The 14,104-nt window shown below is 31.4% G+C and overlaps 2 protein-coding genes across 2 annotated transcripts; both read right to left on the minus strand.

Annotated features, from left to right (window-relative positions):
- Nucleotides 1-1,052: 1,052 nt before the first annotated feature.
- TRIADDRAFT_60436 (uncharacterized protein) lies at nucleotides 1,053-2,612 on the minus strand (the record flags this gene model as incomplete). Its single annotated transcript, XM_002116442.1, has 4 exons — nucleotides 1,053-1,156; nucleotides 1,203-1,259; nucleotides 1,930-2,103; nucleotides 2,513-2,612. 4 exons carry the CDS (start codon nucleotides 2,610-2,612, stop codon nucleotides 1,053-1,055), a joined length of 435 nt encoding a protein of 144 aa, XP_002116478.1.
- A 5,180-nt stretch (nucleotides 2,613-7,792) lies between these two features.
- Nucleotides 7,793-8,365, minus strand: TRIADDRAFT_60437 (uncharacterized protein; the record flags this gene model as incomplete). Its single annotated transcript, XM_002116443.1, has 1 exon — nucleotides 7,793-8,365. One exon carries the CDS (start codon nucleotides 8,363-8,365, stop codon nucleotides 7,793-7,795), a length of 573 nt encoding a protein of 190 aa, XP_002116479.1.
- Nucleotides 8,366-14,104: the final 5,739 nt, after the last annotated feature.

The raw sequence follows: 14,104 nt of genomic DNA on the forward strand, positions 1-14,104 counted from the left end.
ATCTTTCTATGATGATTCTATGATCTAAATCTTTCCTAATGGAAAATATCAGTTATCATAGGGAACATGGATACAGATACAACAGTGTATTCAAAGCAAATTTGTAACTTAATTTTGCACTTAACTGTACAATAAACGATTTATTATTTTAGATACTTAGAAATATAATTATACTTGTGAAGCCAATGCAATTAAATCGATGGTGACTAAGGCTAATTACACAGATTTTTGATCAACCTTTAAGCAATAAAGGTTGAAAGAGTATCATAGCATAAAGAACTTGTGTTGGAGCAGAGTCAGTCAAAATATTACAAAATAAGCTGATTATCTGGTAGTTATTGCACTATAAGTAAGTTCTATATAGCACAGTACCAAGGCACGGCAATTAACTTTAAGAATACAACTGATTGAATAAAAAAGTGTTTACTATGTGCATAATTGCAAAATCCAGAAAGACGAATAAACAGATTATAAGCAGTGAGCCCGCCATCAGCATAATAATTGTTAGAAAATAATCCCTTAGTAGTGTACACTATCGTTTCAGTGTTCTAAGAATTATTTTAATCAGCTTTCTGTGACTTCTTTCCTTTTCTAGTTGCATTATTTTTGGATTTTTTCTCTGTAATAAATAATAACAACTTAATAGCAGAATGAGTCCACTAAACAGTCCTGTGTATTACAGTTACAGTAGGTCATTTCTTAATTTGCAGCATTATTCCTAAGCTAATGGAAAATATATCCTCAAGTACTGTAGTAGTACAGTATGAATACAGTTGCATGAAAGCAATGTCTGCATTTGCCAAGAAATTAATTACTTATCAGTATTTATTATGCAGTCCGTGTATATATATAAAAGAATTTTTACCACATCCACAGTTATTATTTATGCTATAGCGCTACATGTCTAATTAGAAGATCTTGACTTTATAAATAACATGAATAATATTCTCTAATGAACAGAAGGAATTTTCTTATCATAGCTAGTGTGAAAAGTACAAGAGGTCGAATTTTGTACGTCTACCTAAGTCATTGCTGTTTACAGTTTATTGCAATTATTTTTCTTCCTTAAACCATGTTACGCATTGGCACAAATTGCACTTCACAATACTAACACAGCTAATAAATTGGTATCTCTTTGCTACTATAATTTCTACTGCTACCATAAAAATATTTACTTCACAGCTGATACCACTAATACTTACTCTCTTTGGGTTTATCGCCTTGGTCTTGATCTTGTTTAATGTTCTGCAGCCGTTTTTCTAACATAGCAAAATTGTGTTATAGAATAAAACAATCCATTAAAGTTATATCTAATCTTTATTTAAGAATTCTATCCAGGTGTATAATCTTTTGAATCGAATAAGTGCCACAAATTAACGATGTGATGTAAGCCATACGTAATTCTGTTGCCTTCTATTACTAGAATGCGTCTATTTTAATTCATAATGTAAGGTATCTTCATATAGCAATAAGCTGTGATCATAATCTGTAGTAATAAGCAACATTCAATGCAATTATGAAACTAATGAAAAAAGTCAAGTCGAACGACCTGATCCATACACTAGGTATTCCTAAATTACCCATGCATATTCATGTAACAATAAGCCATAGCAATAAGCAACATTCAATGCGATTATGAAACTTATGAAAAAAGTCAAAAAGTCGAAGGACCTGATCCAAACAGTATGTATTGCCAAATTACCCATGCATATTCATTTAGCAATAAGCTATAGCAATCAACAATAGTCGTATTTATTCAGTACATTCATGAAACTAATGAAAAATAGAAAGTCCAACGAGCTGATCCTTACAGTATGTATTTTATTGGTAAGATCTATCATTGTAGCTAAGCTTTTACATTCAGCAAATGTTGCAAATGAACGATGCGATATAATCACTTAGCCTATGTGTTGCTCTCTCGTAACTTACTCCAAATCATGTGTACAATATGCATCCAATATTGATTACAGTTATTAAAAGATATGAAAGGGAAAGGCAAGTTACCGCGTTTCTTCTTCTCTTTTTCATCTTTTTCAATTGCTTTCAAAAGGTAAAAAGCTAAGATTCCACTGATGATAAACATCGGGGTTAGCACAATCATGACTGAAAGAAATTGGATTTATCGACAATATTAATGCTATTAAAATATCCAGTCTACTGTATGTTGAAAATTGGTGTAGATGTAGTTGGTTGGAAAAAAAATGCAATGGTGATTTAACACAACAGACCATTCTACCGACTCTAACTTTTCAAACTCACTTTGTAATGTACAGCACTGTATTAGACTTGATGATAGTATTAGTAGTATAGTTAATGATCAACCTTTCATCTATGCTTGCCAAGCAAGATGATCAAGCGATGGCCAATGGCCATACTTATGATCATTTGCGATGACATGATGACATGGTGGCCATTGAGGCTACCGTCACCAACAAGCAAGTCAAACTCTACTATTCTTTTACCGTATTCAATTACTACAATCATTTCATTTCCTATTACACATCAAGCATACCAGAAACTAAGAATTCGTATGGGTTTTTAGCTACCCAAAAGGCGAATTCATGAAAATTGTCGTATCCAAAATATTGAAAGATAGCGTCTAGGTACTCCATCTTGGCTGATTCTCAACTTGGTGGTTGGTGTTGTGTCCAGGTTGCCAGCCCTCGGAGACGACAGTAGTAACCAGAATTACGGTATCGTACGCTACAGTCAAAAGTACGGTAGGTGGGAATGCATAGCCCATACTGTACAGTGTCGTGTACAGAGTGCAGTAAGTTAATACTGTACTGGAACTACTGTATTAAGTATTGGAGCGCAGACGCCTGGACGTCCAGACGACATGATGGAGACGGAAATCCTCCATTCGAATTCAATCACTCAAAGTATCTCCAGCGAGGAAATAAATCTAGTTGAGTAGATCAATACTGTACAGCTAGAGATGAAAAATGAAGAAACGTAATAAGGGCAAGGTTGTTGCTATGTATGTGGTAATCGGTAGTAGGTTTAATTTGCAAATACTGTACTGCATCTATATAGAACAGTGATCGTAGAATGCAAGACGATCTGATGTCTCCCATCTATTCTACGCATACACCTGCAAAGCACAATGACATAATTTTGCTAGTTCTCAATTTTGAATAGGTCGGCAAAAGTTTTATTCTATTGATAGCTCCAGCCTAGAAGAATTTCTGAAACCCTAACCCTAATATGATCTATATACATCAACAAGACTCAATGACCTAAATACAGATGCATCAACAAGGCTCAATGACCTAATTTTACTAATTCTCAATTTCTAATTCATAAGCAAAAGTTTTATTCCATTGATAGCTCCAACCTAGAAGAATATCTGAAACCCTAATCCTAATATGATCTATATGCAGTACATCAACAAGACTCAATGACCTAAATACAGATGCATCAACAAGGCTCAATGACCTAATTTTACTAATTCTCAATTTCTAATTCATAAGCAAAATTGGATTCCATTGATATCTCTAATTCAATACATAATTAGATATACCAACAAGGTTCAATCAACTCATTTTGCTAGTTCTTAATTTCTAATCTATAGGCGAAACTTTTTCCTTTTCATATCTCCAATCTATTATACGTATGTATCAACAAGGCATAATCACTTAATTTTGCTCCTTCTCAATTTCCAATAGTTAGGCAAAGTTTTAATCGATTAATATCTCCTACCAAATAGAATTATGTCACATATACACCAACAAGACTCAATCACCTGATTTTGCTAGTTCTTAATTTCTAATCTATAGGTAAAGCTTTTTTCATCTATATCTCCAATCTATTGTCCCTGTGCATCAACAAAGCACGATCACTTAATTTTGCTCGTTCTCAATTTCGAATGGTTAGGCAAAATTTTGATCTATTAATATCTCCAACCAAATATAATTATGTCACATATACACCAACAAGACTCAATCAACTCATTTTGCTAGTTCTTAATTTCTAATCTATAGGCGAAACTTTTTCCTTTTCATATCTCCAATCTATTATACGTATGTATCAACAAGGCATAATCACTCAATTTTGCTCCTTCTCAATTTCCAATAGTTAGGCAAAGTTTTAATCGATTAATATCTCCTACCAAATAGAATTATGTCACATATACACCAACAAGACTCAATCACCTGATTTTGCTAGTTCTTAATTTCTAATCTATAGGTAAAGCTTTTTTCATCTATATCTCCAATCTATTGTCCCTGTGCATCAACAAAGCTCGATCACTTAATTTTGCTCGTTCTCAATTTCTAATGGATAGGCAAAGTTTTAATCTATTAATATCTCTCACCTAATATAATTGTATATATATACAGGACATCAACAAGGCTCAACAATCCAATTTTACGAGTTCTCAATTTCTGATAAATACTTGTATAATTACATGCACCAATAAGGCTCAATGACCTAACTTGCTAGTTCTCAACTTCTAATCCATGGGCAAAATTTTTCCACTGATATCTATTATACGTACGCACAATAAGACACAATCACCTAATTTTGCTAGTTCTCAATTTTTTATTCATAGGCAAAATTTTTCCATTCATATCTCCAACGAATTCTTTAGCTAGTCTAATCAATAAAACTGAATGTCTGTTTCACAAAAATCTTAACAGGCTCTTTCAATACCATTTCCAAATCCCTTACAGACAGTACAATCCCGTGAATGTCAACCAAAAAGGGCTCTTGGTAATAATAACATCACATCTGTGGAAAAATTTTGATATCAGTATTATTAATTTCTTTAATGTATCCTTTACAATAATCACCCTTCGGTTTTTCTAAATATCGTAATCATCAATATTTAGAAGTCAGCATACTGCAATAAGTGTCTTAATTCTTGATAATTAATAAGAATTATTTTTAGATTCGTCCCTTACAACCTTAAATAGCAGTACTAATAAATTATTCTGTAGTTAAACGTCAATCTTTATCTTCTCTTTCCATTTGTAAATCCGAACCCTAATCCTATTCAGAAAGAGTCAGAGCTAAATGCTATATTTAGATTTCAAAATCATAATGACTACTACAGGTCAAGCCGCGGGAAATTGATTGGATGGACCACTAAAATAAGAAGATATTATGCTAATCGAAATAGGGATAGATAAAATATTTACTTCGAGAATAGAATGAAGAAGATAGGATTCAATCACTGCAGATCAAAAATTACTAAACTGATGCATCAGATTTTAGTTGGTTTACCTTCAATTTTATAATTAGTCTGTAATAAACAATGAAATAATGTAATACTAGATGGATCATCCTTGATATCATTAATCCTGAATGTTAATGATATTAAAATGTCAACAGTTCCAAACAAGTTGTTAGTGATCATTGGATCTGATTGGTTTAAGTGATAGATAAACAATGGTACAATCGCATCGGAAATTGCAAAAAACCGAGAAAATAATAATATTGACTATTCCAACGTTCCCTACGGTTATGCGGTATTGTTTTAGGAACGTTATACAAATATATTTATTCTATCCTCCCTATGTATAAAACTAATTATAGTTATTCTACACATCCGGACTCGATCAGTGTGTGATAAACTTTACTATTAATCACCTTATCTAGTTTAGTATTTTACTAATACTGGGATGCAATATTATTTTAGAATGTTAGAATATCTGTGAGCTCTATCGAATGTCTTTCACTTCTTTCTATGAAGGAAAGAACTGCTATGATAGGTTATTGGCAATATTCTTACACGAAATTACAACTGTATATCTTATTCTTAGCTAAATAGATTATAGTTACATTATAAAGTATATAAGTAAAAAACATTACCATATGATAGTCATTTCAGCTGAAAATTCTTGCAATATTGTTTCTTGAAAACTACTCTGCGAATAAATCCATAAAGTATAACAAAATCTGCTATGCTACTACGATTACTTTGCTGCTATTTGCGTGCTCTTCATCATTATTGACATGCTCTTAAATATAGATGTAACCTTAATAATTGGTATTTAATGCTTATATCACTGGTTCTTTATTAAGATCAATGATTAGTCATACATTGCATTGATCATGCCGTCAACTTATTTAGTTCAAAAAGATCTATGTTGCATAAAATGGATCATCATTAATAGGAAGGTCAGGATTTTGTGAAATATTTTTATTCTGATATTATGAAGAAATATTATTTTATTGGTCTACACGTAAATTAAGCTATATGAGTACATTCTTGGTTTTTTGCAACAGTGTTTCGTCTAGTGATCTATTCCCTTTATTATATAATTACTCTCTACAAGTATTGTACTACAATACTAGTGAAGATTTCACCATCACGGCGGATCGCTATTTTGCTCAACTATCATAGCAATTACACAATTTTTACATTCTTCGATAACTTTAAAATCAAAAACGATAGTACACTCTACCATATCAGTCATTGTAGGATTCTAATAAAAAAAACAATAGTACACTCTACCATATCAGCCATTGTAGGATTCTAATAAAATTACAGAATCCATGAAAATACGACAAAGAATCTACAATAATTGTCGTAGAATGTTACCAAGTAGTTAAGTCATCTGATTAATTAATTTGATATCCATGATCATATTGCATTATCTAAATCGATGACTAGGCATTACGCAAAGTAATTAAAGATCTTTAAGCTATATTTCTACGCTATCGGTGAAGTTTATGAACTGCACAAAGCTAAATTCTAGATTGATATAAAGGGTATATAAAAATTATCGATGTCAATATAGTCAATTTTATGCTTCATAGTCGAAACTCCATCGCAACATTATTGTCGATACTAATGATATTGAAATCGATTTAAAGTCGATCATTTATCTCGAAATAACTTAGTTAACTAAAAATACCATAGGTTTCTCAATTAAGTAGAAATATTAGCAATATTTGCAAGATATTGATTTTTCACTACGCACTACCCCATATAATTTTTCATCGGTAATTCTGAATCAAGAGTAGAGCTGGTAGTCTCATAGAATAAGTTATAAATTGTGCCGCATTTGTTTATTCAACAAATAAAGTCGTTATCAAAATTGAAAATCTCTCATAACTTGATGTTCGACCCTCATTAAATTATCAATTATTTAATGATAAAAAATAATTCTTAATTATATGATAGATTAAATTTACGGTAACTCTATAAATTTTTATCACTGCTAAATTCATTTGTATCTAGTATTTGTCCAGGAACAGATGGATATTAAATAATAAATGACCAAAGATTGTGCAAGTCATTTACTTCCTATTCAGCTTGAAAAAAACATATTTAAATGATTGTTCTATACGTCGGTAACAGTCAACTTTGACAGCATTGTTGGTAGAATCAAGTTAATTTTTTTATCCCTAAACTGATTGTTCTTTACTTTATATATGTTTGCCTTAAATAAGCAAAAATATTACCGACGTAAAAAAATAACAACAGTATCATAAATATACTTTTTAAATTCGTATAAAGCTAGCAAGTGAGGTAAGGCTAGGTCTTCATAACTGCATCAGTATTATTTACAATAATAGCATTACAAAGATAAGCAAAAATAATCATGAGCCTTAGAATACTGTATTACCCTTGTTTGCTAGTGTTTAATAAAACTTGGCTAAATCAATCAATCGTCACAGAAAACTAAAGAGGTTCTTCCATTGCAAGAAATCAGCTCTACGGATAATATTAATATCTTACTCTTAAGTAGAGCCTCATCATTTAAATTAATTACTGATTATTTCATAAAGCAGCAATAATAAGCTCATGCTTAGGTAACCAAAAGTTAGGCATTATGTTGAATTATATATAAAATTCAATGCATCCGTTATCTTGGCATGTCTTGGCTATGCCGAGTGGCCGATACTGAACACTAAAAGCATCATCGGTATGATAACCTTGAAAGCAATAACCTGCTAAACTTTGGTGCTCTTTAGTGAATTTCCAGATATCTTTTAAGTAGAATTTTTGATTACATCCATGACACAGGAAGGTTGTGCCTGTTTGATCTTGAGCTACGATATCGACTAAACGTGGCGAATGATACAGTTGGCAACTTTTAGGCGTTTGATGTGCCGGATAATACTCGTGATGGCAACGGACACAGTGAATAATGCCTGCTGTTGGAAATCGATGTGCTGGTAGAAGTTGACTTAATGCTCTAATTGATCTAATTTCTTTCTTTTTTAAAACTCGTTGGAGGTAACGATGAACCTCTTGACCTTGCAATGACTGCAATAAGCTGGTTAAGCGCGACCATTCCGACTCAAGATACTGACATTCTTGAGGCTCACAACTTTCATCGCTATTCAGAGTATCAATGCTACTGTATTTACTTACGATGGATTCAGCATCCGATCTCGTATCGATAGACATTTTAGATAAATTGACTATCTTATAAAATAATTAGCTCTCCTTTTTAATTAGAATTTTGGCAATAACTCTTAAAATAACTGCTAAGAATAAAATAATCAAGCTCGCGAAGCCTGAATAATTGAATAATTTGACTTTTAGCAGTTAAAATATAAGAATGGTCCAGAGAAGCAATATTACGGATTAGGGCAGAATATCCAAAATTGAAAATAAGATTGATTTTCCGTGAAAAAATTTTCTCTATCCAAATAAGAAATGGGAAAATAGCCTTATGCCATGAAAATGTTCTATAAAAGAGTTCTTCGTTGATATAGTTCTATAATTTTATTAATACGTTAATTTTTTTCAACAGAAAATGGTTAGATAAGCATTAAGTGGTCTTTTTAACACGTTGTAATCTGCTTGTTTTATCCACCTTTCTTTTTCACCGTAAAAGCTGGACTTTAAGAGATAAACAAAATTGTACTTTCATCAACTATCGTAGCCCGTAAGCAAGAATTCTGAGATCCAGTAATGAATTCTAATGTCTTGGTAGCCTTTAACTGTTTCCAACAAATGATGAGATTTTTTGAAACGAAGGAGGCGAAAACGTTAGCCAATATATTGATTACGCTTTTATAAACCGCTAATCAATGATTTAGCGGTAATAAAAAATACGGTCGATTACTGGCGTAGTAGCTATATGCCCAATCGATAATGAGAACCTTTAAAAGCCACAGAATAATGTTGAACAAAATCTTGTGAACTTTATCGCCTTGTTTTTAAAATCTTCGAGCTAGAATTCTACACTAAACAGTAGTAAGATGTTTGAGGAAAGCAGGGTTTTCTGCGATGTTAAGTTACGGATAATAGTAAATGGTGTTTTTGTAATCAATACTTTAACTAGTTACAATCATCAATCAATCCCTAGTTAAAACAACTGAAATAAATATAGAATTAAAGAAATTAATCAATTCAGTTTTAGTTAGGCATCAATTAAAATGAACTAATTACTCAGTTTAACAAATGGCATTCTTTCTATTATTATTATGATTTGAATAGTTTATTGAAATGATCATCAACAGATTTGGCTATTTTTGACCTCTTTAACATATCAGCCGTAAGGTAAGTTGACTAATGAACTAAGTTAGTTCATACTTGATTCATGAATCATGGTAATCACGGAAATATCATTTAAATTAGGTAAGATTTATTAATTTTAATGTTGAAATAAATTATTTTACTACAAGATAACGAATAAATTTAGCTCTAGATAAAATAAAGTTATTTAGATAAGGAAAAGATGAAACAAATTAAATAAATGAACTTCCATTCTGAGCGAATGGGGAGGAGATTAATACCCATGCTAGTAAGCTGGCGTTTAATTCGTTGCAATATACCTTTGTTAGCATTATTTTATTGACATAAGTGGACATCACATGGTAGGGAAATTGGTGATTGGTGGTTGAAGTAACGCTGGAATGTCATTTTTTAGATTAGTTAAGGTTACTATTGTATCGTTATTTTGTGAAAGGTTACGAGCATGGTGTTAACAATATTAACACGATTTACTAGCTATTCTTTTGAGATGGAACATCCCTTAGGCAAATTGCTCTCCTTTATTCCTTATCCCTTTCCCTAAATAATTTATTATTCTCCATGTCTGGCCATTATGTCCTTTTCACTTGTGTTTATAACTTACAATTTAAAATTGATCTGAAACTAGTTTAAAGCTATAAGGCAAAGGGATGTTGTAGTTTACTCTAACAACTTGAAATGATTCTGTATGATATTTTTGCACCTATTTCCATTATAGTGTTGTTGATCACGATGGCATTGAATGATAACAAAACAGCGTTTTAATGTAGTAAAATCTTATTTCCCGTCATGTAGACTCCATTAAAATTGGTTAATATTTTATTATGTAATCTATTACGGCATCTATTATTGCAATGTTATAGTATTGTAAATAGCGCCTAACTCACGTTGTATCTAAAGTTGTTATCTTCTAATTTAAAGTAATTGTCTACTATCGTGAGCACTCTTTCATGAATAGTATTCTTCAGTTTCTTCGGTTAATTAAAATTTTCTGCCAAGCACAATCGATCAAATATTTCATGCCAGACGACCATAGTTTCGACCATATCAATGTAGAATATTATTGTGGAGAGAATCCTATTACGCAGCAATAAATTGATTGATTTTTAATCCAAATGAAGCCATGATTTCCTACGGATTGCTTGTTAGCGGGTAGAGTTTATATTCTATATAAATAATTACTAGCAGTTACAGTGATAGAGTGTAGTATTGAAAGTGGCATTTATCCTGAAATTGATATTCACAACATCTAGAATGGGCAGATATTTACTTAAAATTATAGCATAAGAATGAGCCAAAAGCTCTTTAGTCGGTCATCAACTTGCTCTTATCCATAATCATCGCTTTTTCCATCGGCTATCGTATTAATCTATATGCCTGGATGCACGTGGATCACGCGCTATATTGAGTAAATATACTCGATATTACGTACGTGCGACACGTACTAAATTAGGTATATCATAGGCAAATTTCATTGACTATGTAAATCAATTTTGACCATAGAACATCGCTATAAATAGCACTGATTAATTACCAGGTTGATGTAATCATGATTTTCAAATTTTTAAAGTGTCGGTGACTACCACACAGAATATCTTCTCATCGAAATACGGTAATAATAAAAGTATCAAGGCATTATCGATGATTGAAGCTAAAATAGCTTACACATTCGGTAAACTAGCAACATCATACCTTCGGATGGCTGAATTCTCATTTGAAGAAGTTCCTGTCACGTAGTCGTTAGAAGTAACAATTTGTATAATAATTGTAACTTACGTAGTCGTTGTAATATAGCAACTTTTATAGTACCTGGTTATCACTGCAGCTCAAGTAAACAAAGTAAACTAACAACGTTGATAATATCCAACCCTCGCAGCATATAAAGGTAGAAACTTGTTGCTTGTGAACGGGAAATTTCCGGATATTATTATCGATATTATTATAGGAGACGATATAATTTAATTGATTCTGTTTTGCTTTATCAGCATTTTGCTATTATGGGTTAATTAGGATTAGCAAGATTTTCTATAATTATAATCTTGCCTTTTGAAATCGATTAGTGTTTAAGAGCAATCGACTCATTGAGTTACCCTACAATTAGTAGGCCTAGGGTTAGATAATTCAGCTTAAATGTCATGACAAGCATAAAGCAACATTATCTCAGAGAATTACTAGCAAAAATGAAATACTCTTATAATATTATTTCATTATGATGATAGAAATTTATATAGGTGAAAGCTAATCTGATAACAATGTGCAGTATATAAACAAAGACTTGCAGAAATATCAGAACACAAATCTACTTTACTAATCTCATTAAGCTTCTGAAAAGAATTGCAGTTTAATCATTATTTGGTATCATAATTATTTATTATTTTTCAATTATTTATTGTACAATAATGATTCAAATATTAATATATTGATCACGGAAAATTTAGAGTTCGAGTAAGACACGCTTGTTAAGTAAAGAATCACATCCGCTAAAAAGATATATTTGTATATAGAATTAGATATACTGATATATACTCATATATATACACCAAGTAGGGATGATGTCGCTTAAGTTGTTATAGTAATGTAATCTTTACCAATTTGAAAGATTATTGACTCGGAGTCGAAACAAACGCAAAAATCAAATTATTTCAGTTGTTATGAGTAGCTTATTTGACTTATAAATGATATATCAAGAAATATTTGCATAAATTCGTTTTAAAATATCATATATGTAAAATGAAAAAGGTGGATATCCATGAATAACATTTTGTAGATAGTTTTTCCAAGTAGTTTGCGTTGGAAAGTAATGAGGCTTTCACGTTCTTCAAATGAGTTAATTTTGTTTTATATCAAAATTGGATAATATGATATATGGAGGATAAATTAGCGGACCGGCAACACCGAAGTTGGCTTATTCTTAATGGTAGCTGTCACTAGGCCTGCTTTTTTCTTCTGCATATCGCCAGTTTTGCCGTAGAAAAACTAAGAATTGGTGGCAAAAAATTATAGTAGTCAAAAATATGTAAGAAATAGTCTGACAAATTTGTAAGGAATTTAAAACATGATTTAGTTATTTACCCTATGCTCTGTTCTTATGCGAGCATTATAGAATGCAGCGGAATCAGTATTTTCTTGCTGTTAACGTTCAAGAGAAGAGAGAAAATTTTAACAACACTTATGAAATAGGAAGCTTGATTCTATTTGCTACGAGTTTTATAGTTTATTATAATTTTTGAATATTATAAACTTAATTTATGTATTAGGAAAACATTTACACGAATTAGCTGCTGATTTACCTGAAGTAAGTCTAATTTTAACCTTTCGAATTTTTCTTGATCATCTTCGATCTAATTATTTATTGTACGATAAGATGATTAAAACGCATGCCTTCCAGTAGAAATTATAAAACTTTCATAGTCGACATACCGCAATGGCCATGGCAATATGAGCATTAGGTTTATCTGGTGTAGCTAAGCTGTTAATATGCTCATCAGAAGGTAAATAGGTGTCAGAATACCATTCATCGAAATCATGCACTAATCGTTGACGGCATTGATCAAGTATCTTTTGGCAATAATCTAGTTCGGCTTTTTTGTCTCGTAGTGTTTCATAATCTTTTCGATATTTTGCTTTTGACTAGAGAAATTTAAAGCCAAGATAAGTTTAATTATCTTTAACTCCAAAAAAATACAATAAGGATACATTTGCAGTCATTAAGTGGCACATTTAGATAAATGTCAATTTTTCGAATCATGAAGCAAATAAGCAAGTATTACCATTCACGCAATTACTGGTCAGTTGTATAAATTTTGCCTACACAATTTGCGTAATCCCACTAAAAAATAGACCATATAATTATTTTGCTATGTCTTACATCCTTTAAGTCTTTTAAATATGAAAATTCTTCTTCGTCAATAATAGGCTCTCCAGATTCGGTTAGTAATTCACCATTAGTTTCCGTCTCGCTTCTTTTCTCATCTAATAGATTTCTGACCTAAAGATCATTAAAGTTCATCAAAATTATTGTTAGTGTCGGTTCTTATTGGATTACAAATAAAGTAAAGATCTTATGCCTCGTTAGATCTTGAATAAAGACGTCTAAGCTAAGGTTATCCAAAGAATTTTTATATTAAACGTATTGCTACTTTTAGCAATATCATGGGCATTTTATATTCTTGAATCCTAACCTGATCAATATGGCGCTTATTAGCATTAACAGAATAGGTTAAGTCTTTGATTGCTTTCTTCTTTTGTTTTACTATATCTACTCATGTTTTGAAGATGGCAATGAATGATAGAAAGAGTATGAAATTAGAATAAGTATATGATTCTCGATAGTTTAAAAGGATGATCGATCAGTAACATCTTTTACTAATAATAATCAGACCAAGAGTTAGGCAGTCTTATTTCCTAACCTTTATTGTCATTTAAAATTTTAAATATTTCAGCTCCTCTATCTTGTTTAAATATTTCGAAAGCCTCTTGCTTAGTAGGAGGTGTGCTACAAAATAGTTACAATGGATAAAGGAAATAAGTATAAAGTTTAATAAAATCCAAAAGACAGAAATATGGTATAATTGTAGTAAGCTAATTCGCCAATATACCTGTAGATACTAGCAAATCAGTTTTTATAAATAAAAATATACCTGGGCGCAATAATAGTTTGTTCTG

The sequence above is a fragment of the Trichoplax adhaerens genome, genomic scaffold (genome assembly GCF_000150275.1).
Source record: "Trichoplax adhaerens TRIADscaffold_15 genomic scaffold, whole genome shotgun sequence".
NCBI classification, from domain to species: Eukaryota; Metazoa; Placozoa; class Uniplacotomia; order Trichoplacea; family Trichoplacidae; genus Trichoplax; species Trichoplax adhaerens.